Source organism: Salvia hispanica, chromosome 2 (assembly GCF_023119035.1).
Source record: "Salvia hispanica cultivar TCC Black 2014 chromosome 2, UniMelb_Shisp_WGS_1.0, whole genome shotgun sequence".
NCBI classification, from domain to species: domain Eukaryota; kingdom Viridiplantae; phylum Streptophyta; class Magnoliopsida; order Lamiales; family Lamiaceae; genus Salvia; species Salvia hispanica.
Window position 1 is genome coordinate 23779709 of NC_062966.1, and position 27396 is coordinate 23807104.

A 27396-nucleotide genomic window follows, 5' to 3' on the forward strand; every position below is an offset into this window, starting at 1 on the left:
GGGAAAAGAATAAAGTAAACTATTAAGGAAAAGTGTAACGAAAGCACCAAGTATATTAAAGACTTTCACAAAACTCACCTTTTGAATGTCTTCCAGTTCCAGGGGAGAGCATACCCCTGTTCTATCATCATGTATGACAAGCAACAGGGTTGTTTTACGTGAACTGCGTACTCTCATCGTAGCCTATACAAGCATGATGTATCATTAACATATTGATCATATTATCGACTTTTAGACATTGACTTAAACAAATGACTTGCCTGAAAAACTGTTTTCAAAACTTCCTCAAGACCAATGTCACGACACCTAAATATTATAATATATCTCAATCAAGTAACTCTAAAAAAGAATATAATATTTAACATGTAACAATTATAATCTTAAAAATCTTACGTATTAATCATCATTATATATGATAAAGAAAGAGCAAAAAGAGAACATGGTGTTTTGATGATTTCCTGTAAAAGAGAAAACCATAACATGCACAAAATGCAACTAGAATGTTAACGGTAACATAATAAAAAATGAGTTATACCTCTCCTCGTTCTCTTCCATCTACCCTCTAAATCTAGAACAAAAGTGCAGGGTTCCGTGCCGACAACCCTAGCCATCCATATACCTTTAGTGGGTTGGGACCTGATTGAGTAGGACATTGTCAATATCTAAAACAAATAATGAAACAAATTACATAGCATAGTCAATAAGTGCATACCTTCCTATAGAAGCATCCATATCTCTGAAATTAGTACCGAACAGGTGAATCATTAATGTCCTTTTCTCTGTCAAAGAAGAAAACGTTTTTCAGGCACATTAACAATGATAGGTGAAAATCAAAGTATAACATATCTATACCACTACTATGGGGGCCCATGATGGCTACAACTGCTACGAAAGCCCATTAACCTCCTTCATGAAATGATCCAACCACCCGACATGGAGTATAGCATCCCATCTATGAGGTGAGTTAGGCAGCCGTCGTTATCTAGACAAACAACATTGTTTCATTGCAAAAAAAGATAGAATGAGAATCACTTAAAAATAGAACTAACAGTACATTAAAATGGCGTTGCAACATATGTTGCAATGAATTTGTTGTATGATAACTCAGTTGTTCCATGGATTAGACGTGCAAGCTCAAAGGTTGAAAGGAGATGAAGTTAGATGTTGGAGCATTGGTCAGTGGCATTGGTTAGATCAACTAGCCGTTAGTTTTGTATAGGTTTAAATACACTTTCTGTTTTTAAGTTAGTTAAGTTTTCGCTTTCGATTCCAGATATCATGTACACGATCTTTCAGCTCGACCGAGTGAATAAGAAATCTTATTTTTGCAATTTCATCTTCGAATACACAATAGTGATTCAATCATTTCAGAATTGGTGCCTAGGTTATCAGCTTACTCCTCAATCCATGAATTGACTTGAACACCAACAATAATTGACTAGAACACTAATAATAAACAATTATCAACTTACTCCTCAATCGATAAATTGACTTGAACATCAACAATAAATTGACTAGGACACCAACAATAAACAATTATCAATTTTAATATACAAAACTATGCAGCATAATTCGATGGTGGAATTCTCCACTAACTTCAAATGCGATTCTCTATTCGAGGTTCACAGATTGTCCAGATGTCGAAGAGGATTGCACTCATGGCTACAGTGGCGATCATTTGGAGGACCCGGAACAAGATTATTTTTTGTGGAAAAATATGGGACGCAACTAGGGTCATCTTTGAGATCAAAGAAGCTACCTACAACATCTTGTACTCACACTTTCCACATAAACAGGTTCTTCTCCACCTTCCAGACAAATGATGGAATTCACAGGTTTCGGATGTTTGGGTACTCGACGCACTTTGAGGGTTTTATCCCGTGGGGTTTTTTCCCCTTGGGGAGTTTTATCCCATGGGGTTTTTTTCCAAGGGGTTTTAACGAGGCCCGCCCACTCTGGGTTTACATGGGTGACTTGAACTGTGATCGTCCTTTTTGGGAGTTGACCCCGTGTTGTTCGTTTCTTGGTCTTTACCATGTTGCTTTGTACTCCCTCCGTCCACGAATAAGAGTCCCGGTTCATAATTACCATAAATGGTAAAGAGACCCCACATTCCACACATATCATTTAAAACTAATATACATACATGTGAGACCCCTGTTCCACCCGCCCACTTTTCTTAGCATTTCTTAAAACTCGTGTCATTTAGAAATGAGACTCTTAATTGTGGACAGAGGGAGTACTAGCCAACTTGTGGCTATTCCTCTTGTACTTCCCCGGGTATGTCCGGGTGTATGATGTAGAGACGTTTGGTTTTGGTTCTATTTGATTTTTATTCATAAAAAAAAACTAGAAGCCTCATGATTGTTGACCTAATTTGCGATAAACTATGATTCCAACAATCAAATGTCTTAAATTTCATGCGAACGTAAATCAATTATCATGAATCGGTCAAAAAATACCCAATTTTACGAAGAAGGTGAGGATCTTGGGCGAAGGAGAGAAGTTGTAAATGAATTTATTAATAATCGTCTATTAGTGATTTTTTATTTATTCCTATTCAAGCAGCGAAATGACAAATAAAAATAAAAATAACCAATAAAAAGCGTATACCGTTTCCTAAACGCTCATGTCAATCCCAATGCAGTCGGTTGGTCCAATCAGTAATTACTAATTATAGTTATTGGCCCACAATACCTTTAATGTGAAATAGATGTATATTAATGAATAAATTTATTAGTTTTGGGGGGGCTATTGTCCGCCCCATTGTGGGCGACGCGGACGATAGCGCGCCCGATGCAACATGTTTTACATTTTTTTTAATTCTTCAAAATTTTATATATACACCACAATTCTATTTCGTCCTTTCATTCGTCCATTCACTTTTTCATCTCATTCTCTCTATTCCAATTTATAAAATGAATCCCGGTGATTTTCCAAGTCCGAAGAGTCCTGACGGATTTTCGATGTTTGGTGGTGGTGCACGGTGGCCGAGTACAGACCCCGATGAATACCGGCCCTTCGACTCCAACACCCAGTACGATCCCGATTTCAGCGCGGATTCGTATGGGCTGTCAGACACGGAGCCGTCTCCCAAAACCCGGCCCCGGCCCAGACTTCAACTGTGGGACATGCCTACGCGGAGTTGGTGGAGGCCGCCAACTGTAGGATGTTGTTGGACACGCACCACGCCCTCAGGCAGTGCGAGGACCCGGGCGAAGCCGAATACCTCAAGTGGATGATCGATGATCTGTGGCGCAGGTTGGGAATGATGTAGAGTATGCTTTTATTTGCAGTGCACTTATTTTTAATCTCCACTCTTGTAACTTTTTTTTAGTGAAGTAAATGTAGGATTTGCCTTAATTATGATGCTTTTTTATTTTATTTTGCAAACATTAAAATTAAATACAAAATTAAATTGTGGTGCTATAGGGGCCAGTTGGGATCACCTACTACTTTTCCTACCCCATCCCCTACTCTACCCTCATAAACATAAGTAATGAGCCCACCATCATATATCACATTTGTGAGAGTTGGAGTAGGGGATGATTTAGGAAAAGTAGTAGGTGATCCCCACTGGCTATAGGACATCCCACTGCAGATGGAAGGATAAGAGGATAAAATTTTGATGTGACGGAAGATAGAGCGTCCTATAGGACGGACTATATGGCGCCCATCTTGGATGCTCTAATTACAATGCTATTAGTTGAGTATAGTTATACTAGAAAACTAAGTACTACTCCTACGGAAAAAAAAAAGGTAAGATAGCAGACCTAGACACCAAAGTAACAATTATTTTTTAATGAAAGAAACTATTCAAAATAGAGGTACTATTTCATTTAATTCCATTTTTACATTTTATTCCTATTTAATAGTACTACATCATCACGGAGAGTGTTATATTATTATCTCATAACTTAATTGCTAACTACAATTAAATAATAGCCATTAGATATTCAAATTAAGGGCTTAGATCATTAATCCCTAAATGTTAATACAATCAACAAAAAACGTCAATAAGGCCATAGGATTAATTACAAAAAATATCAATATGGGTATTAATGTCAATTAACTACATGTTTAGTTATAACTAACTTTAAAAAGAAATCCCAAAACTTTAAATTCATATAACATGTATCAAATTAAAGATAATTTCAGAAGGATTCCAACGATATATCATACATGCATATGTTCCGACGTCAAAATTTGAAAAAAAATTCGAAATTTTTTAATTTTTTCGTATAAGCAAAAATGTCAACATACTATATAAAATATGTCAATATAATACATGTAGAATGTCAATATAAGCAATAAGTTAATATTCTTAAAGCATTGTGTTGATATTTTCGAAACACTATATTGACATTTTCATCCAAAACCCTAATTTGGAGTTTTTTTTTTATTTTTTTCGATTTAATTAATAAAAATGAAAATTACACGTGGCAAATTGTAGACCACACGTTTTCTAAAATCCTATAGCCTTAAATTAGTTGTAGTTAACAATTAAATGATTAGTTAGCAATTGATCACTCCCCGCTACTTCATCAGACAATTTTCCTCTCTTATATTTTTTGGGAAATTTGGTGTTCGAGATAAAATTAATATGAGATTATTTGTCATTATTTTTCGTTATAAAAAAGCCAAAATCCAAAAACCATAACTATTCCAATGATCAAATTATAGCCCAATATTTAATTACTACCAGTCCAATTATAAACCTTGTGTCGATCCTGTAGTTCCAACTGCTTTTGACCTTGTGTCGATCCTATAGTTCCATATGTCTTCAATTATCAAATTATAAATTATACAGTACTAAATTTGCTTGGTGCCTCTCCTATTGATTTTAGCCAATGAAGAGTTCTCTTGCGCAATCAATTTGTTAATATAACATAATTTAACTAATGAAGTTATATAGTAATTCGGCACAATATTATAGTACTATTTCATTACTAATTGCAAAGTTTGGAACACAATATTATAGTACTATTTCATTACTTATTGCAAAGTTTGGAACAAAGGTAGAGAGTGGTAATCGATGCATAGGTATGGACAAAGATCAACTACTGGGGAGTAAACTATGATGCATAAGCAAAGATGATAAGTATCTACTACTTCCGAAGCGAATGAGGACATAAATGAATTAAAACACACAAAAAAAAATATAAAAATGATGAGAATATGCATGTACGTTCGAAGACCTTAATTGATTTAAAAGGTGTTTAACCTTAGACATTTCTATGATGGGTGATCCCTTTGAACAATGAATGGTATGAGAGCCAAGTCTTTGCACTCTTACAATGTGGAGTGGAGTCGTTTTGATTGACGACTAAGAGTGTCATGAAAGTAAGTTATCAAACCATGTCAGCGTAAAATCTTGATTGATTGCAAACTCAAAACAAATCAATAATTTGATAATTTGCATGCGAGTTTTAGCTTATTGCGAAAACCGAATTGATCGAAAGTTCGTAGAATTTTCATGCAATCTTTCTAATCTAAAGTGACAGTTTGGTGAAAAGATAATTTTATCCTTTTTGGAGGGAAAATGTGAAGCTATTTTATTTACCCTTTTGGTCATTTTGAGAAATGACAACCATTGGATAGAAAATTGGTCCAATTAAATGATAGCTTCCCAATCAAGATTTGGAACAATTATTAAGCAATATTGAATCTGCAAAATGAAACATAGAGGGATAAGGGAGAGAAGAAAGAGTGCATCGAGTCAGACCCCCAATCATCGCCGGAGCGGCGGCGGACGGCAGCAGCGGTTGTGGTGTGATAACGAGAGAGAAGGTGAGAAGGAGAAAAAGAGAATCGCGGCGACAGCCGGGACAGCACAGCGGTGCACTGGGTGAGACGGCGGGAGAGATGCCGGAGATGAGGAGTAGGAGGCGGCGATGCAGCTTTGCAGGAGGGGTGACGACGGGCGTGAAGAGAGAAGAGCGAGGGAGGTGGACGTGAGAGAGGACAGTGCTGGGGATAAAAAAGAAGATAGAAGATAGGACAGGGCAGCCTCACAGCCATCCCACACGACAACGGCGAGGTGGTGTAGGCCGGGCAGGGATGGCGGCGGCGGCATGAAGGAGAAGACGGGAGGAGAGGGAGGCGGACGAGCAGCGCAGCCTCGCAGGCCATCGCATTTGGCGACGGTAGCACCTATTAGGAAGGAAAGAGGGAGAGAGGGATGGAGGTGCCGCATGTTAGTTTAGGGTTTGAGGAATATTAATTCAATGTATATTGTTTGGACTTTAGTTTATTGTTTAATGGGCTTTTAGTGTGTTGGGTTTTGGAGTAGTATAATTTAAATTTTAAATAATAATATAAAATTATGCACTCAATTTATAGTATTATAGTACATCTTTTTTAGTTAAATAGAATTTTAATTTGAGTGGTGTCTCTATTGTTATATTTTATGCTAAGTTTTAATTTGGATTCTAATTTATTAAATTTTATATAATATATATTTTTAAATTAAAATTTCTTTCATTAATTAATTAAATTTATATATAGTTAGAATTTAGTTGAGTTTGATTTACTAATATTTCTATTTTGTAGACATCATAAAATTTTGAAGGGTGTATAAATTGAATTTATATTTAGCTAAATCAAATAAGTAATAATTTAAAACACAAATAAATAATGTTAAGAAGTGAAATTAAATTAATGTCATTATTAAGTAAAAACAATATAACACCACATTAAAATTTTTATAAATACGAACACATATTATGTGTTATTTTCTTGGGTATTATTAGATCGTACATTTGGTGTTACTTCGACTCAAGAGGGAAAATATAATTTTCAAATCTTTTATACTAAGTAATTAAATTCAAAGTATATAGTGAAATTGAGTTGACTTTGATTTCCACTGCTATGGAGCGGAAGGAATAGTAATTAAGAATATAAAAGTATTGATGATAATAATATTCCATATTTTGAACGATTGTGAATTTTTTTGATTAAGAATAAAAAATTATATCGATGATAATAAAACTTAACGAAATGAAATTGAACACATCTGTAAATATTTTTAAATAAGTTAGTGTTTTGTCTTGGACAAACTGTATGTTGTTATACCTAGAAGTACACATAGTTATAATTGAGTTGATTTTGTTAATCGAAACTGGTGAACTATTTATTCGTTCAAATAGTTTTTTTTTTTTATTCTTTTGTAAATAGTAGTATTATATTTTTCTTTATTTGTATGTCTTATTCTATTTCATCCACACATCTCCTCTTTTGTTATTTCTTTTATTTTATACTACAATCATATCAAGTATTAAAATACATCTACTAAAATATGAAATGTTCATTGAGAGTGGGTTGAGAGAAGTACAATTGTACAAATATTTTTTTGTTGTTGTTTATAATATTACAAATACTTATTTTAATTAGTTCTTATCTGTAAACATATTTTTATACGTATTTACTCTATATTCTTTATTTTAAGTTAATAATATCTTCATTATTTAAATTTTTTTTGTCATGTGCCATGCACATGTATGCACACGCGTTAATACTAGTTAACAAGTTAAAATGCACATTTTCAGATTTTCTCATAATTAAAGAAAGGTCTGGGGTGCGAATGAAAATATATGTATCTCTTGGGACTTAATCCGAAACTCCTTAGTTTCCAATAGCTGCGAGAATTTGAGAAATCCACACTCACTACATTTCTGTCTTCTCATTTCCCAATTCCCAAATTTTGCTCGCTCAAACCCTAATTTCAATTTTCGCAAATCTCACCTGAAGACCTCAAGCTACACGCGTACCATGAGCCGCTACGACAGCCGCTCCGCCGACCCAGGCTCTTACCGTGAGCGCCGCGGGTAATCATATGTTTTTGGTGTTTTTGCTTAATTCAATCCATACGCATTTGCTCGATATAATTATCAGCTTATTTCCAGCTGAATTGAGAAGACGAAGTTAATAGCGTATTTATCGTATTTTCTCTGTGTGTAATTTTAGGGATTCGGGGTTTGGTTATAAGAAAGAACACGACAGCAGTTATCGGTCCTCGTCTTCGTCGAAGAGAGACTCCGATGGCGGGGCGGAGACTGCGCCGCGGAAGTCGGAGTTGGATGGACTGACGCCGTTCGAGAAGAATTTTTATGTGGAGACTCAGTCTATTGCCGCCATGTCGGAGAGTGACGTGGAGGAGTATAGGCGGCGACGGGAGATTACCGTTGAAGGGAAGGATGTGCCGAAGCCTGTTAAGAGCTTTAACGATGTCGGTTTTCCAGGTAGCGAGCTATTTTCTGTTATTTTTATGGGAGCCACGCAGTTGATAATATGTCGTGCTAGGTTAGTATGTTTTGTTGGTCTGGCGCCATATGCGGTCTAGAGACACTTTAGTGTTTTAAATTCAATTTATTTGTATTGATACTCTTGCCACGTTTGGGAGCTATATACCTATCGTGGCCGGTTTTGGGGATGTTCAGAGCAAAATTCTGATAAACGTACTTATATGTATATGCGACCACGCTTCTGTATTTGTTTTTCGGATCTAGATCAAGTGAGTTTTGAGTAATTTTTAGATGAGTAGGAAAAATTGTGTTTGGTCTTGCAAATTTGTGATTGTACTAATTGAATCACGTTTACCTTAGAATGTTGTACGGAGTATGTTATTCCCTTAACTAGATTGAAGTGCTATTTTATGATCTATGATATAAGGTATCTTGGCAGATAAATATGTTTAGTGCATAGCTCCAGTATTATTTTTTCCATCAAAATGGCGGCGTGCTGTGGTGCTGCTGAAAATCCTGAAGACAGACAAGGCAATTGTAGTTGTGCTGCCTAGGTGGAGGACTTACTTGGCCTCCTGTAAAGAATGAAATCATTAATCATTTAGGGTTGAAGTTAGTGGCCTTTGTTCAGCTTGCTATGGTCGACTTCTCTCGGATAGTTTGACAACTAGAATAGCTACATATAATTGTTCTTTCATGCATGATGTAGTATGACATCTTTCTCTCAGTTTCTGGAATTCCTTAAGGAAATCTTATAGGCTTGTGGTAGGCTAATCCCAGTTATTATTGCTCACAGTTGTCCTCCCTTCATAGATTGAGCCATTTGTTTTTGTGAAACAGAATATGTTCTACAAGAAATTGAAAAGGCTGGATTTACTGAACCTACACCTATTCAAGCTCAAGGGTGGCCTATGGCTCTGAAGGGACGGGATCTTATTGGTATTGCAGAAACAGGGTCCGGGAAGACACTTGCTTATCTCTTACCTGCTATCGTTCACGTTAATGCACAGCCATTCTTAGGTATTGATGATATTTTGTTCATTAATTACATTGGATTGCAGTAACCAACTTCATGTGGCACATATGTGGATATATGTACTCATCTATCTTGTAGTTTTCAATTATTTTAGTTGCTCATTGGTTGATAGACATGTTCTGTGAATTTGTGTTTCTTTGCTAGCTCCGGGAGATGGTCCAATAGTTTTAGTTTTAGCTCCAACTCGCGAGCTTGCTGTTCAAATACAACAAGAAGCTACTAAATTTGGTGCATCTTCAAAGATTAAGAATACATGCATATACGGAGGGGTACCTAAGGGACCCCAAGTTCGTGATCTCCAGAAAGGTAGGTGGTGATAAGCTCAAGGTGACTTTACTACTGTATCGTGATGTTCATGGATCGGGTATTCCCTTCTGCTTCTTCCTTTTCATTTTAACTCTGTTATAGTATGAAATTCCATAATCAGTATCCCTATTCCTGGTTTAATGTCCTTATAGGTGTCGAAGTTGTCATTGCTACACCTGGAAGGCTAATTGATATGTTGGAATCTCACCATACAAATTTGCGAAGGGTGACTTATCTTGTGTTGGATGAGGCAGATCGTATGTTAGACATGGGGTTTGAGCCTCAGATTAGAAAAATTGTTGATCAGGTTTGTTCAGTTATGATGTAATGGTCAACTATAATAGTACGGGCATGATGACACACTAATATATTTGAATTTGTGATTAAGGCGTTCTAAGTTTTGATTTGTTTGTGCAGATCCGCCCAGATCGTCAGACTTTGTACTGGAGTGCCACATGGCCAAAGGAGGTCGAGCAACTTGCTAGGAGGTCCCTTTTTAATCCATATAAAGTAAGAGCTCTTCTATATGCTTTATGTAATAAAGTTGCAGCTCAAACTTGGAACTATTGTGTGGCAGAGTCTTATTACGTCACTTATAAATCCTAATCTAATCTTCTGAGAGTTTGAGTAGTTTATAAGTTAGGCTTGTATAACGCTGCATGGATTAACCTTCTCTTATATTTCAACATCACATAATAACCAGAATTTATAGTAGTCTGAAGGCTGGCACTGAATTGACAACATAACGACTGCTTTATAGGATCAGAATGAAAGTACAATTTTTTTAAGCAGTGTTTAATTGGATAGATCTTGAATTCAGCATTCCTTATTAGAGGCAGTGTTCAACTATTCAAGTTACGAGTTCATAATATTTTAATTGTATTTCTTCGTTCTTATCTTATGCTTGGTGATATATGGTAACAGGTAATTATTGGGTCACCAGATTTGAAAGCCAACCATGCAATTCGCCAGCATGTTGATATTGTATCAGAAAGTCAAAAATATAACAAGTATGGTCAAGTCTACATTCCCTTTATCATTTTAATGTTTGAAATTCAAGCCTAAGGATTTCTTACAGATACTTGTGCTGGTTAACTCTAACTGTATCACAACCTCAGATTAGTGAAACTGCTGGAGGACATCATGGATGGTAGCCGCATTTTGATTTTTATGGACACTAAAAAAGGGTGTGATCAGACTACTAGACAACTCCGCATGGATGGTTGGCCCGCACTATCTATTCACGGAGATAAAAGTCAAGCAGAGAGAGATTGGGTTCTGTCAGAATTCAGGGCCGGGAAGAGTCCCATAATGACTGCTACAGATGTTGCAGCTCGTGGTCTAGGTAAATCTCGGACCATCTAGAGCACATTTTGTTCTGTTCCAAATCTATTTATAAGAAAAATGTTCCATATGGGAAGAATTGTTGCATGGTTCCTGAGTCACCTTGAAATATACAGATGTCAAGGATGTGAAATACGTGATCAATTATGACTTTCCTGGATCTCTAGAGGATTACGTTCATCGTATTGGTAGAACCGGAAGGGCTGGTGCTAAAGGTACTGCATACACTTTCTTCACTGCTGCTAATGCCAGATTTGCGAAGGACCTCATTAATATTCTGGAAGAGGCTGGACAGAAAGTCAGTCCTGAACTGGTCTCCATGGGACGTGGTGCACCTCCTCCACCAGGTTCGCTTCATCTCTTCCAAATAATGATTTATATGCGATCTGTTTTCTCTTCTCAAAGCATGTGCCATTATAGTTTAGTTGGAGATTTAAAACTTTAGCTTTCCATCTGGTGAGTAGGATTGTAGGAGTACGTGATAGTTCCACAGTAGGAAAGTCCTTGCTAGTTTTCTTGAACTTCGAATTGCATAGTTTCTTTATTCAACGGTGATTATAAGCTCTACTTAAGAGTCCTAATTATTACCCCTTGTGATGATAGCATATGGTGGTTCTCGAGATCGTGGAAGGGGATATGGCGGAGGGCGCTCTTGGAACTGAAGTATGGCGTTGCTTCTAAAAGGTTTCTTCGGGAGAAAGTGGAGCAATCTGTCCTCCTGTAACATTGATCAGAAGTTATTCGTGTAGAAACAAAACTTGTTTTAAATTCATGATAGTATAATGTATATTTGGATAATCTCGTATCTACATTTGAGCAATTGAGTTTTTCACTATTTGGGATAGGTTGGTTGTTTCATAACTCTCAGATCCATGCTTTGAATCCTTGATTTTCACTATCAAGCAAAATCTTTTAATTTCTGCGGTTGCATGAACTTTGTGTAGGTGATCGCGACTTATGAAAATCATGTTGCCATGGTCACGACATAATAAGGTTAAATCCATTGTGACTTGATAAGGTTGACTTTGACATGAGCAACTCCGAGTAGACATATGTTCCCTTTGTTCTACTGTAGTATAGGCGTTTCGTTTTCAATACTTTAAGATTAAATGACTAACACCTGAGTGCATTTATAATAAGAATCAAAATCATTATTTAATAAACATAAAAATAGGAGTATTAATGCAACTAGTCACATGAATCGAACATATATAACAATACAAACACGATTTTTATGCTTGTTTGTGGCTCCTTGGAACGACGTCGTTAGCATGGCCAAAACCCTCCCCCAAAACCCCCTTAGATTTCTGCATAGATCTCCGTGAAGAAGAAGAATGGGTGGTGAAGGCCCTCTGCTCTTTGCCGGCAAACCGAAAAAATGTATACATGGGAGAAAATCCTTCTGTTTTTTTGATTTCTAATCGTACGAGTTAATGATGGGGATTGTATTTTGGTGCTTTATTCTGATAGACCTTATTTTCATTTCCTGATTCGTGATAGCGAAGCTGAAGGCATCTGTGGCTCATCCCCCTCCACCTCCGCCTCGTCAACCACAACGTCCGAAGGGGTTCTTCCGCAGCCGCTATAGGGTTATCGTTCCACTCTTGCTGGCCCTCAATTTCTCCATCGGAGGTTTTCCCCTAATTCATTTATCTAATTTTCTTATGTGTGTGTCGATTTGAGACCTAAGCCTTACCCAAGCGCTTTGGGTTGATCTTTGTGATATGTGGCGTTTTAATTGTGTGCATCAGTAGGTATGATCATGTGAAATTAGGTATTCCTGAGATTTCGAGAATGTAAAGCCTCATCGAGATGTAGGAAGATAATTCTGTGTGGAATGTGTATTGTAGTGGACTAGTGGTGTCACCTTAATCTGTGTGAATGTTATGAATAAAGGTTGCTTCGAAAGCTACATTCAACAATTGATGGCGGATTAGGATATACAGCAATGCGTGTTTTAAGACTATAGTGATCGGTTGGATCACTGAAGATTATGAGTGTAGCTGCTTAGGATCACCTCACATCTTCTTCAGAGATGCAAACCTTGAGTTCATAGATCGACAACTTTTGTTTTAAATATTTCACCCATGTTTCATGCATATTTGTCGATTTATTTTGTAAATTTATATTCTGTACTCTTGTTCCCTTGGTTAGCATTTGAAATTTGAAAACTTGTAGTTTTCTCTGGTGAATGGCTCATCCGAGTCGCTATTTGGCCCCAAACTGTTAGGAGGGACACGTCCATGGCCTATGATTATGCATCTCCATTACAACCTTTAATGATACGAACCGACCTACTGATATGTATCCTTGGATTATCATAGGATAAAGCCTTTTTGGATGCAGTGAGCACCTAATGTATGATAGTATATGTCAGCATTGTATCTCTGCTTATATATTTGGGCTATGAAGAACCATATCCTAACTTACTTTATGCGAAGCAAGTTACTATACTGCCCAGATAACTGGACTGAATTTTGTGCAGCCTATGTTCTTGTGAAGACTACATTAAGAGATAGGAGAATTTCAGAGGAGAAAGTGGCTGAAGGACTTACTAGTTCTAGATCAGAGGAGAAAGTGCCTGAAGAAATTACTGGTTCTAGATCGACATCCACAGCGTAAAAGCTAGAGGTGAATAAGAAATTGAAGAAGCCTAGACCCTTGAGAGGCTGAAGGGAAATTGCATAGATGAGGAGAAAGCTCTGAAACAGTTACAGTCAAAGACATTTCCCTCCACAACTTTCTGATAAGTTTCTTACTTATGAAGATCATTGAGTAGTTCTTCTATTCACTAAAAATCCCATTGGTGATGTTTAGAATCAGAATTTAGAATCAATATTTCTATTTTGAAATGAAGCTTTGTTGTGTTGGTATTGCTTTAGTTCAGATGTGGAAAACTGTGGTTAAAATTGATAGTATTTCAATTTTTTGGGGGGTAATTTACAGTTAATGCATTTTCCTTATCTCCTTGATTTATCATTGTTGGTGTCATATCAGGAAACATTAATTTATGCAATATATTGAAATGATAGTAAGATGGGAGTAATATTTAAAGTCATAAAAATCATAATTGAATGGTCAATGGAATTATTGGTGATAAACTGATAAGTGATAATGTTATCACTGTGGAAAAAATGGATAATTCATTTTATGTGCTGGTGAAGAACATTAAAATTGACATCCATTTTCTGTTCATAATCAAATATTCTTGTAAACAATAAGTTAAATCTAAAACTGAGCCTGTCTAGTTATTAAAATTCACTTTCAACTTAATAATTTTTTTTCCGATAATTCACTAATTTATAAATGAAAACCCATGATTATATGAAGATATTAGTACTTTATTTATTTTTAAAGTTCTCTGAATAATAATGCCGATTATCAATATTATTTTAATAATAATAATAATAATAATAATAATAATAATAATAATAGAATTGTAGACAGCAAACGACGTCGTGGCGATGTGGAAAGCCACCCCAAAACCCACGGACTGAGAAAAAGAATAATAAGAGCGAGAGACTTCACCTGAGACAGAAGGGAAAACAAGCAAAAGGGGAAAAACTTGGAGAAGAAGAATAAGATCAACAATGAGCGAAGAAGGCCCAAAGCTCTTCACCAACAAACCTAAAAAATGTATGTATTCACAATATTAACAGTGATATCTTCTATCTCTACTCTTTTCGTTTTAATTTGTGACCTGATGGTTGGCAATTTTAATCAGCTGGCGTCGATTTGTTCTGATTACTAATAGTAATATCGTATTCCTTTTGCTTGTGTAGCTCAGTTGAAGGCATCTGGAACGACATCCTCGTCGTCAGCGGGAGCCACCGCTCCTCCGCCACCACCGCCGACGCCGCCGGTTAAGGAGACTTTCCAGCGATTTAAGTTCTATAAGACGATTGCGTTGGTTCTCAGTTTAACTGTTGGAGGTTCTGATATATTTATTTATCATCTCAATTTCTGCTGATTTTTTGTTTATTTTGGCTTTGTATCATCGTCTGAATGGTTGTGCTATTCGTATTTGATCGATTTCTGATTATTGTTCTTTGCGGGAGAATGAATTTATGCGTGTTTTAGATTGCGGTATATTCTAAGTCTGCAACGTGATGTTAGTTTAGAGAATGCTTTCATTTCTTCTTTATCAGATGCATATAACGTAGCTGTACTACTTCAATTTGTGTATGGTTTGTGTGCTTTGATTGATGACATCTTTTTGATTGATGAATTTAGAGAATGAATTTATGCGTGTTTTTGATTGATGACATCTTTTTACTTATTTGATCCATATAATGTATGAGGAATGTAGTGGACTGTGGATTAAAATCAGCATTATTTGCAAGGAGTGGGGATGAACTGCATTGCTTAAGTTTTTTATGGATTTTTTGCTTTTGTGGTGATCTTTGAACTTTAAGAACTAGATAAAAATGATTTTGACGCCGTATTTGTGGAGAAATAATCTTGATTTTCTTGTCATAGTAGGATAGTCTGTACAAGATTTGATGGTGAAACTGATGTCCGTATTGAAGTTGTTAATTGTCATTTTTTTCCCTCAACGAACTAGATAGAAATGACTTTGAAGCTGTATCCGTGCATAAATATTCCTGAATTTCTTGTCATAATAGGATAGTCTGTACAAGATTTGATGGTGAAACTGAAGCCACATTAAAATTGTTAATCGCCATTTTTTGCTTCAATGCACTAGTTGTTAGCGGTGGTTCTCAGCCCTAGGATAGGAGATGTTCTCTCTCATGTAGTATCATGAACTGCAGTTGCAGTATATGTAGTAAGCATGGTTTTTATACTGACTGTCTCATCCTCCAAATTTACAACAACTATCATCGCTTTCTTTTAGGAGCACAATTATCTGCAATTAGTTTGGCATATTTTGCATAAAAATGATACCAATATTATGGAAAGACAACAATTTTCAATTCAACTTGTGTATGCACTAACTGGCTTTGATGTTTCTCTCAAATTTATAGAGAAGGAATTTGCTATCTTACTATCTTTAGAGTGTTTGGTCCTCTTTTTGATGTAATAGGAGTATAAAATTTAACTCAGTCTGCCAATTGTGATACGCTGATAGTGCTTAGCTGCTTTATCTTTTCCAACAGTCTTTCTTTTGACTGCTGAGTAGGTCTTACCTTTTGCTGTACTTGTGTAGCTATATGTTTCAGTTGTGAAAAGTGAGGAAATGCTAGTTGCAATTGCACTCGCGTCGCTTTTTAGAAGATGTAACACTTAGGTTCATCAATTTGTGGACCATCTTGACATACTTCCCTTCTTATACGAACCTGTCTATCTCTACTTAACAATAGCTCAGCTTTCCCAATTCCATTTCATTTTGAGAACATTGAGTGTGAGTTGTTGTGTCTTCGAATTATAACAGGATATCTATGTTGAGTAAAATAAGAACTAAATATTATTGCATCTTGCATATCTATGTAACCTATGTATATCGTTCCATCTCCCGTTTCATATCCTTCAGACGCTTTGGCAATTTTACCTATCTACCAGATTGTTCTGACCTAGAAACGTCGTGCAGCTTATGCTTTCGCAAGGACTGTGTTGAAAGTAGGACCGCAAGAGAAGAAAGCTGAGGATCCTACAATTTCTACATCATCGTCTTCAACCTCTGCCACTGCGACTGCGACTACTATCACCGAACAGCCTGCTTCCTCACCTGCTGTAGAGCCCATCCAACGACCACCAATCCCGGAGGAACAGCAGCGTGAGCTATACAAATGGATGCTAGAAGAGAAGAGGAAAGCGAAGCCCAGAGACGCGGAAGAGAAAAAGCGCATTGATGAGGAGAAAGCCATTCTAAAACAGTTAATCCGAGCCAAGTCCCTCCCCAAAATCTGACAAATTTCTGCATCAAGGAATGCTTAATCAGTTCCTTCTAAACCAAAAACTCACAGGAAATACCTGCAGTTTGAGAAGAAAATTGTTGTGGTTAGCATAGTCAAGACTTAAAAAACATTTCTCAATGAAATTTGAATGTGAATGCTTTGTTTGATGATGATTTCTTGTTATCAAATGATCCATATTGTATACTCCCTCTGTTCCAGGATAATGATGTGTTTCTTGTCGGCACAGGAATTAGGAAAAATACTATCAAATGTTTGATGATTCATATTGTATACCCCCTCTGATCAAGGATAATGAAGTGTTTCTTGTCAGCACGGGGAATTGGGAAAAATATCAAATGTTTGGTGTATTAAGTAAGTAGAGAATAAAGTAAAAACGATACTCCCTTCGTTTCTGATTAAGAGTCACACTTTTCCATTTTAGTCTGTCCCAAATTATGAGTCACACTTCATTTTTACAATAAATAGTACTAAGTAGATCTCACATTCCACTAACTCAATTCACTCATATTTTATTATAAGAGTGAACTACAAAATTGGCCTCTACATATAACAAGTCGAACGCTAGAGGTACCCATGTTTAAAAAAATGCATTGTAAGCCTCTACGTATGGGTATAATATCATTTTAGACCCTTTTTCACTATTTTGAGTCTTTTATACCCTTTTCTCCTCACTTTTAACATAAATGTGATTCCAAGGATGTTTTAGTATTTCTCATGTTTACTACTATGTACTATGTTTATTTTATATTAAAATATTATTTTTATTTAATCCATAAATATTGTAAATATAATTAGATTGATAAATTAAAATACTTATCAATAGTTATCACTAGAATGATTTATGTTTTTATTTTAGTTAAACTAAATAGAAGATGGATTGTCAAAATATTAGGATTTATGTTTAATATTTTAATTAAACATCTTCTATTTAATTTTAATACTAACCTAATTGAGAAATTAGGATTTATTTTACCTCTTTTCAATAGTAATCATAAGAATGTAAACTAAAATAAAAACATAAATCATTCTTATAATAACTATTGATAAGTATTTAATTTATCAATCGAATTAAATTTACAATATTTATAGATTAAATGAATAATATTTGAATATAAAATAAACATAGTATACATAGTAATAAAAATGAGAAAGACTAAAACATCCTTGGAATTACATTTAGGTTAAAAGTGTGGGGAAAAAGGGTATAAAAGACTCAAAATAGTGAAAAAGGGCCTGAAATGATATAATACTCATACGTAGAGGCTTACAATGCATTTTTTTAAACACAGTACCTCTAGCGTTCGAATTGTCATACGTAGAGGTCAATTTTGTAGTTCACTCTTATTATAAAACCAATATAAAAAAATGGGTTCAACGTTCCACTAACTTTTTCAACCAACTTTTCTTTACATTTCTTAAAATTCGTGTCCGGTCAAAGTGTGACTCTTAATCAGGGACAGAGGAAAGTAATAAAGTAGATAGTTAAATATAAAATAAAGTATGAGAGTGAAAATTGAAAAGAGAGTAAAGATGAGAGATAATTAAAGTAAAAGATTTTGAATGTGTTAATTTTTTAGAAGAAAAGAAATTACTCTATTATTAAACATGTTGGATCATCACAATTCACACAAGGAAAATGACTATATTAACATGGAAACACAGAGTAATATTAAAACACAAAATTTCAATTTTTCTGAATTGTCTCATTTCCTTACAAAATGCTCGGTGAACTCAAAATTATTTTTTCATCTGAGTAAAAATAAAAATAAAGAATAAATTTGAAATAAAAAATATTTATTATAATGAAATGACATCTCACATATCAAATTCTTTTTATATTGATGATATATTTTCCAGCCCAATTACATAAATTCAGCAGAAAAATAGATATGGGTCTTGGCATAGATTGGGCCCATACTAATTAATCTCACGATCAAATTAAGTAAATTATTATTATTAAAAATTTAAAATACTGTAAAGTGGAATCCCTTCAAACGCAGTCGTTTTGCTGAACAACAAAACCAGCTCAGCTCCTGGTAAAAATTTGTTCCATCAAATTGAGTTTTTCTTCAAACCCTACCGCTGTTTGTTTTTATAGCTGAGTTTTTGAGTTTTTTGTTTCCTCTCCCGTTTTAAGGTAAGAAAGTTCATTGATTTTATTGTTTTAATTAAAACAAAAATTCATATAGGTTTTGAAATTTGTTGTTTAATACTTTTATGTTTTAGCTCTATTTTTGTGTGTATAATTATTTATGTTGAATGAGCTGCTCGATGATTACTGTTTGGAGAATTCGTTTGACTGGAACAGCTTTTAGATTGTATAATTCATGTGATCGTGGGTGGATTGGGTGGGATGGCGGTATTTGATTGTTGTCTGATGTTGTTAGTTCATGTATTTTTTTATGTTATAGTAATTTGTTAAGGGTGATTCGATGCCCACAATCTCTTGTTTAAAGGATAAACGTGTGAATTTTATCATTGGGGTTCATTATACCGTAGATTGATTTGATCACACTTACTTTTTCAATCTGATATTTAGATGATGTGTACTTGTTTTGCACGTGTTTATAGTTAAATTTTCTGGACTCATCTAAGGAAATTAAATACGGCGATTCGTTGAGTTGGAAGTGCCGGTATGTAAATTAAAGGCGGGAAATTAGATTCAGGTGATTCGCTTAGTTGGAAGTGGCGGTATGTAAATTAAAGGTGGAAAATTAAATACATGTGATTCGTTGTTGAAAATGGCGGTATATAAATTAAAGGTGGGAATTAAATACAGGTGATTTGTGAGTTAGAAGTGGCGGTATATGAATTAAAGGAGGGTTTGGCGTATAGCCGTACACGTGTTCATCTTACTGTATAAGTTCGCGGATTTGTGTTCCATTTCGGTCCTTATTAAGTTCCTGGATTTTCATTTTATATCAAGGCATTATTTCACACGGAGCATATTTATGTGCATTAAATTGGTCCTTATTAAGGAATGGAAATTTTCTATTTGGATAGAAAATGTTTGTTGTTCCTTCACGTGAGCTAAGTGTAAACACTCTAAAGGCTCCCTATTGAGTGCGTTTACCTAGTAGATTTTATCAAACTAAAGAAGTTCATACTATGAAAAACTTTCTATTAGTGAAGTTTTCCTTACTGTTTCAGAGTTATAATTTCTTCATTTTCCTTGTTTTAAAGTTATAGTTTAGATGGCGGGAAGAAACCGAGTTCCTCATGAAGTTTTTGGCCACCGGCGCGGCTATCCAGCAGAGGAGCATATCCCTCGAGGCCCTTTAATCCGGCCTATACCTCCTCATCCTGCTCTATTAGAGGAAGAACTTGAAATTCGACATCTTGAGCTTCGGAGGCTACTAGATGAAAATCGAAGACTGGTTGAGGACAGAATTGCTTTGGAGCGAGATTTAAATTCTGCGAGGGAAGAGTTCCGTCGCATGAATCTAGGCATTAATGATATGCGCGCTGAACAAGACCTCCAATCTAGGGAGCTTATCGAAAGGGTTCTGAAGTTGGATGCTGACCTTCGGGCTACTGAGCCTTTAAAAATTGAGGCTGCAAAACTTCGTGATGAGATTCATAGACTGAATGCCATTAGGCAGGATCTAACGGGGCAAATTCAGGGTCTCTCTCAAGAACTTGCTAAGTTTCGGGCTGAAAACCAGAAAATTCCTGGTTTAAAGAATGAGATTGACGGACTGCATCAGGAACTTGTGCGAGCTAGGTTTGCCATTGCTACCACTTTTTATCTGAAATTCTTGCACTGTGTAGAAGCTAGGGCTACTTCTGATTAAGTTTATGTCTTCTCACATACAGAACTGCTGTCGATTTTGAAAAGAATGCACATATTGAGCTGGTGGAACAGAGGCAGGCAATGGAGAAGAACATGGTCGGCATGGCTCGTGAAGTTGAGAAGCTGCGTGCTGAGCTTGCAAATGCTAGAGCATGGAATGCAGGTTGATACTTTCTTCTTTCATTTCACTAAAGGTTCTTCAGTAAATGCATTAAAGTCCTAATTCTAGTATATTCTCCATCTCCTTTATTTACTTAGTGGTAACCATGTAGGGAGTGTTGACTTGTGAAGAATTCCTCCTTGCCTTCTTCCCTTTTTCTGTTGGTCTTGGTACATTTCAGCAGTTCATAATAGAAAATGGGCGCATCTTTTTAGCTTGCATAGTGACCAAGTTAGTGGTCACAGAAGCTAAACATATATGCTACGGTTCTCTTAGATTGTGGCTCTAGTCTTGTTTTACTGACTGTAACTTATAATTGTTGATAAATTTTACTAGAGATAAGTATCTGTTTGTGTGCGTGTAAGTATACTGACTGGCATTAGGTTTTATTAGTTGTTACTAATTGTGTCCCTCTGAGGCCTTATCTATTATTTTAACTCTGTTGTATATAATTGCTACTTTGCTTAGGTGGGGCCTATGGAATGAAGTACAAAAACCCTGATGCCAATTTTCCTGCCCCTTATGACGACGCATATGGGATTCGCCAGGTGTGGATGCAACTAAACAGGAACTTCAATAATTTAAATTATATCTTTAAGTTATCACGTCGTTAACTTTTTAATGTTTGTTACACAAGGGTCCTTCATATGGTTCCAGTTCTGCTTCCTGGGGAGGCCATGAAAAACCAAGGATGAATCGCCGTTGATGATATGTGGAGGATTAATGTGTAAGAGCGTCCCTTGCAAGCATTGTTACTGCCCTATAGAGTACAGGGCAAAAAACTGTGACTTTGTGCGTATCATACCCTGTAGTTTAATGCTTATATTACTTGTCATCTTTAAATATCTGTATAGAAGAGTGGGGCTTCTATCTTGACTTTTCCTTTGACTATAATCAGGACTCAGTAGCATGTTTGGCGCTATCTTCACTATCTTCATTCTTCTTTATATTTTTTCTGTTACTCTGCCACCGTGGTTTCTACTTCTGATTGTTTCATATTCAAAACATCCTTGGAGTTGGTTGTTAAGATTTGGATAAATGTGGCGCTGTTTAGGTGTTAGAGCTTGAGTTGCTGTATTGAAGGATTACATGGGTTTGGAGAAATATTTATTCTTTTAATGGTGAATTTGGTCATCATTGTCAAAAAATTGAAATTAGTTTTTGAATTGCTCTCGCAGAAGTTGTTGATGACTGTGTTCTACAGGTTTAATTAGTTGTGATTGTGTGATGTCTTATTTCTATGAATTAGCTGATTCAGATTAGAATCAGATAGATCTCTCTTTGACAGGGAATAGTTATTGAATTAGTAAACATTGTGGTGCTGCTTGAATTATCTCAGCAAGTATCATTTAAAACTTATATTGTAATTTCTGCTTCAAATGGATCTGATTGAGGTCAAATTTCTGTTTGAGTTTTTGAGGATTGGTTTGCTATTTCTCGCAACTTATCTTCTTTTACTTCGATAAGGTTGCCAGAGAGAACAACTATCTTTTGATCATCTGTGGAGGAATCTCTTAGCTGGTGTATAATTTCCTATGCCTAGAAATGTACCGATGAAGTATGAACTAAGTTATTCTTTACACCCTCTGACTTCTGAGTGAACTATCAATGAGTGGGATGCAGTGGAAGACTGGAAGACTATTAGATTGTACACCCTCTGTCTGCCATTAGGAGTCCCAATTTGCCATCGATTAGGAGTCTCGGTTCACTTTACTATAAATTGTATGTAGGTCCCACATTCCACTAACTCATTACACTCACTTTGATTATAAAACTAATAGTATAGAAATGGGACCTACAATCCACTATCTTTTCTCACCCACTCTCCTTTATATTTCTTAAAACCCGCGCCGAACTCAATTCGGACTCCTAATTGCTGACTGAGGGACTGTCATCTTTTCACCTGAGCTTGTTGCCGGATGTTGACGATTTGCTAAGGATGTGACAACACTGCAATGAAACTTGGAAAGTTTAGCTGTGTCTGTTGATTTTACTAGGAACGGGAAACTCTGCCAGTGTATGTTTTTTAGTCAATAGGAGTATCTTGTTTGCAACTTCTACTTGATTTCTTAGTTATGTAGACCAGTCTTATTTTTAGGAATGATTAGAAAGTTTTTCATTAGAATTTGAGAAGTGTTAAACAAAAATTTCCTAAGCCATCTCTATGTGATTTCTTGGTGGAATTAGAGTATTAAAAATAAACAAACTCAATATACATTCTTCTAAGGCTCACTTTGGATCTGCATTTTGTCACTATATATCCTATTATGTTCGGATTAGCAATCAAAAGTTTGTCGTGCTCTCCCGCCTAATTGACATGATGTGGGTTATAGTATCCTCTCAGATGAGAAAACCTCTATATGGTTCCCTGGTGATATATTTATCTAGCAAAGTAGTTATCTCAAGTCCTCAGTGAGCAAGCTCCTCTATGCATCAGAATGGTTCAGCAAGGATGGAAAAACTGATGGTGATGAGCGGCTGAATGATGAAAGCTGAGTACTACGTCCTCCACCTTTTGGGTATTGCCTCTCCTGATTAGTTTGCAATTTATATGTATTTTTGTGTTCAGGTGCTTTAAGATGTGAGTACACCCTCCCTCCCCCTAAAATCATTCTTATGCTTTATTGCTCTTGTTCTGCAACTGCCTTGACCAATGACAAGTTGTGTCTTTGAGTCTAGTGTCACTTCTTGCTTAAAACTGTACCTTATGCTGAATATAATCTGATAGAGGAGAGAAAATCAGATGTACAATGAGAGCCATGCTATGCAAAGTTTGTGGTTAGTTTACCTCCATTCATTATTATCAAAATTAGATACATGGGTGAGGTGATGCACATCAGCAGTCTTGAAATGGAAGGAGGTTACCCATGATAATGGCACTTAGAAAGTGCTTTCTTATGCATAAGAATGTTCACTTTGGCTCCGGATATAGTGACAATGAGAAGATGAGACATGTGAGGGAAGAAATTTTTGTTTGAGCTTCTCACTTTAGGCATTGTGATAAGCAACCTTACCTGCATCTGTGGCTGGTTGGTGTTGTAGTTAGGTAGTAATTCTGAGGTGTACAGACTACAGAGTGGACTGGCATTTTTTGGAAATTTGAATGACCTAGAGTTTTTCCAGCATCTTATTTGGGTTCTAGAGGAATATTACGCAGTTTGACTGTGATAGTATCTGTATTAATATGAACTGGATCAGGGAATCGGGAATCACTACCCCACGTATAAGCCAGTAATCAGTTTTACCTGCCAAGGATCTTCTATTTGGAAATGAGTTTGACCATTATGCAAATGGATTGACAATCGTCTCTCAGCATGCTCTTAATATATAGTCGCAAGATTGACTAGTTTAGTTTTCATCCATGTCATCATTATCAATATAGGATAAGTTGAATGGTACAGTTAGATCTCTCAGTTGATCACAGGTTTGGTTAAAATAGCATTGTTTGGTAGCTACTGTGAGCATGTTGTCATATTCTGTGATGACAAAGGATATCGTAGTCAAGAAGTCCCGACTTTATATAGCTTATGGTCTTCAATAGTTTGTGCCAGTGCTCTATCTGGGTTGAAAGCTGCTACATTGGCGATTGAAAACTGATGATGAAGCTCATAATATCTCTTAGACAGTTGTATGAGAATGAGTAAGCCGTGATGGAACCAGGTAGAAGCTTGTTCAGTCGTGCTCCTTCGTACGGAAGAGAGAGAGAGAGAGGAGCTTTCTAGTTTTATGCAATTGGATTCTGTATAATATCTTATAGGAGACTCTTAGTGATGCTGTATTGTGTGAGACTATAAATATCTCAGTTGGACATCTTCATGTAATGTTTCTATTTTCTATAGTTCCTTATGCTTCCTCATGAATTATCTGTTTCTCTAGTGTAGACTGTGTAATCTCTTATTTTTCTTTTCTTCTTCATAAGATTTGTTTTAATGGCTTCTGGGTTTCTTGCAGATGAGGAGTCATTGCTGCTTCTACAAAAAACTCTCCAGCATGTGTGGTAAGGGTATCAGGTAAAGGTAGTTCTCTCCTCGTTCCAAAATTTATGTCTGCAAATGCTCTACTCCATGATTTAGAAATCAGTTTTGAGTTTGGTACCCAGGTAAAAAAATCCCCCACGTCATTAAAAAAAAATAAGCTTTACGTGCAACTATTTTGTTTTCTCGTTTATTATCACTTGAGGGGCTGGATCATGCATAGTTTGAGTTTGCTGGGGAAATGCTTTGGGAGATAGGTTTAATGCAAGTAAACAGCGTAATAATCATAATAGTGTACATCAGTTATGGTCCTCGCGATTATAGTAGTGAATTAAATTATAGCCTTTTTTCTAGGAAGTGCACTCGGATCGAATTATATTTCTTCAGTCGTCAAAGTTTTTTCTTCTGTTCTGTCTTTTGTTGTGATTTCTTTTACTGGTCAAGGTTTTATGCTTGTATTAACGTGCCGCTTCTAGCCGTCTAATCTATTCAATACTCGTACTAGCCTTAAGCTCTGTCCAAATCAACATTTTGCTATTCCTCTCAAATATTTGGAGGCTTAACTCTTCATGGATCAGTATCTTGCTTGAACAGTTACAGTTTTCTTGGATTGTCTCAATATCTAGATTCTAAATGATGATATCTTGTTATTTTCTTCTTTTTTTTTTCATTGTCTCTGAGACATGATTGATCATTTGATACTTTCTGACTGCGATCACAGAACTAGATAAGCGACGCTCTTGCCCTTCTGGGTAGAAGCTTTTCGGTCAATACACAGCCACTAGATTAGCTTATGTAAGAATAAAATTATCTGTATGTGTAACGTGGGGATGGTTTCTCTGTTTTGATATGATTCATATTGTTCTCAAGCTCTTAGTTTTGTTTAATTCTCCATTTTCTTAACTGTACATGATCGGAAGGCATTCCATTGGCTTTGTAGTTTTTTTATCAAATTATTTGTGATGGAATTATCAGTTTCTGTATAAATCGAATGTGTATGGTGCACTATTTGGTAGCATAGCCTTGAACTGCGATATATTTTTTATTTGTTCTTTTCATTTTTAAATTTTTTATAAATTTGAAATCGGTAAGTAATGGGTCCAAGAAAAAATTAACAGGTGTAATATTATTTGTTGCAATGGAAATGACTACATTTTGTCCAACTGCTCCAAAATTAGTCTAGAAAATGAAATCTCAATTGAGGTACCTCGAGATTACATTTTGTAGGCATTATTTTGGAATTTTAATGAGTCAAATTTTGTGGTTACAATTACACGTACGCCAATCAAAGTTCGGATGATTTTTAAAATGGTGAATTTAACGAAAAATCACAATTTGGAAATGTGATTTTTTACTACTACATATTGAAGAAACAAAAGTATCTCAAAATTCGTAGTACTCGTATTCTTGATTAGGTAGGACACAAGGAAAAATAATACTACTACTATAAACAGTAGCCCATATATAGGATGAAGTGAATCGTGTCACGGTACGTACTCTCTCCGTCCCATAAAAATTGAGTCGTATTCCATTTTAGTCTGTTCCAACAAAGTTGAGTTATTTTCTTTTTTAACAAAAGACAAAACATCTAATCACTCTTACTTTATTCCATCATTTACTTTACTCTCTCTTATCTTTCCTAATTTTTTCATCTCTCCTATTTATTTAATATAAATTCTTAATCTCCATGTCCAAAAGTCTTGTCTCAACTTTTATGGGACGGAAGGAGTATTATTTTGCAATTTAGACTTGAACACTTGATAATTACTAGTATTATAATATTCAAAATATGTATGGATTGTCAAGTTATCAAAAGGTACGACCATTTAATTTACTGTCGAAAACTTTCAATAAAAATATAGAGTGGTCACAACTCTAATGTTCGATCTAACTATTAAATTATACAAATTGATTCATTATTTTTAAGAAATGAAAGAGGAGTTGATTAAAAAAATTAGTGAAATAGTAAAATAATGATTTAGTGGATTGCGTGTGCGGGGTTCTATTTAAAAAAAAAACTTTAAAATTGTAAATATTTTGTAAAATGGATCATTATTTTGTTAAAAAAAAAGAAGAGAAAATTGCAGCTGCATTTGATTATAGTTTGACTGTACAATTTGGCGTTTTCCTGTTTGCGTAGGATCTGATATAAACAAAGCCCACATTTATATCCCTTTCACTATGCTTACTCAAAACTTATTTTTTATTTATATCATAGCAATCCAAAATTTTCATTTACGAAACAATTCTGGAAAATTGTCAGGAAAGAGAAAGATTGAGTATTCAATATGCTGGCAAAATCTGTTGTCCCACAAAATTGCTATGATATATCACAAATTTCTCTTGTTTCAAGTCGGATTTATTGTCTCCAGCTTGCGGGGGAATGCAAACCAAGTTCAAGAAATTGCGGATTTTCATATTTGGTGGCTGCTAAACCTAAAAAAAGTGGAATATTCTTGTTAAAGGTTAAAAAGATTCCATCTTTTTCTCGATGGCCGAGTCTTTTGCCCACTTTTAGATGTTAACCCTTCCCCCTGTTTTAGGAAGTGTTAAATGTTAAAGAGTGTGTTATAGTTGAGTTATGTTAGATTGTGATTCTGTGAATCTTTTTGCTTTATATATTGGGATAGAGTTTCTAGATTAAATTTTGTAGGTTTCCTTGAA

The 27396-nt window shown here is 35.6% G+C and overlaps 4 protein-coding genes across 16 annotated transcripts; all 4 read left to right on the forward strand.

Annotated features, from left to right (window-relative positions):
* Nucleotides 1-7659: 7659 nt before the first annotated feature.
* On the forward strand, nt 7660-11773 carry LOC125204730 (DEAD-box ATP-dependent RNA helicase 20). The gene is made up of 10 exons (XM_048103442.1): nt 7660-7826; nt 7966-8240; nt 9084-9263; nt 9424-9585; nt 9738-9892; nt 10003-10095; nt 10510-10595; nt 10704-10930; nt 11046-11276; nt 11533-11773. Exons 1-10 carry the CDS (start codon nt 7771-7773, stop codon nt 11589-11591), a joined length of 1524 nt encoding a protein of 507 aa, XP_047959399.1. The 5' UTR covers nt 7660-7770; the 3' UTR covers nt 11592-11773.
* A 379-nt stretch (nt 11774-12152) lies between these two features.
* LOC125204733 lies at nt 12153-13908 on the forward strand. Its single transcript, XM_048103444.1, has 3 exons — nt 12153-12309; nt 12430-12561; nt 13415-13908. The coding sequence occupies exons 1-3, from the start codon at nt 12264-12266 to the stop codon at nt 13549-13551; spliced, it is 315 nt and encodes a 104-aa protein (XP_047959401.1). The 5' UTR covers nt 12153-12263; the 3' UTR covers nt 13552-13908.
* A 450-nt stretch (nt 13909-14358) lies between these two features.
* On the forward strand, nt 14359-16954 carry LOC125204732. The gene is made up of 3 exons (XM_048103443.1): nt 14359-14565; nt 14712-14861; nt 16478-16954. Exons 1-3 carry the CDS (start codon nt 14520-14522, stop codon nt 16795-16797), a joined length of 516 nt encoding a protein of 171 aa, XP_047959400.1. The 5' UTR covers nt 14359-14519; the 3' UTR covers nt 16798-16954.
* Nucleotides 16955-18818: 1864 nt separating this feature from the next.
* On the forward strand, nt 18819-25601 carry LOC125206037 (protein FLX-like 3). 13 transcript variants are annotated; one of them, XR_007173888.1, is made up of 9 exons: nt 18819-18942; nt 19989-20529; nt 20622-20761; nt 21227-21306; nt 21396-21550; nt 23196-23277; nt 24300-24418; nt 24710-24768; nt 25454-25601. XR_007173888.1 is itself a non-coding variant. In XM_048105312.1 (6 exons), the coding sequence occupies exons 2-5, from the start codon at nt 20000-20002 to the stop codon at nt 21462-21464; spliced, it is 819 nt and encodes a 272-aa protein (XP_047961269.1). In that variant the 5' UTR covers nt 18819-18942; nt 19989-19999; the 3' UTR covers nt 21465-21485; nt 24710-25601. The 13 variants fall into 13 exon arrangements, 2 of the variants coding, with proteins under 2 accessions (XP_047961269.1, XP_047961268.1); XR_007173882.1 differs by having other exon boundaries at nt 24710-25601; XR_007173883.1 differs by lacking the exon at nt 24300-24418 and having other exon boundaries at nt 24710-24774.
* Nucleotides 25602-27396: the final 1795 nt, after the last annotated feature.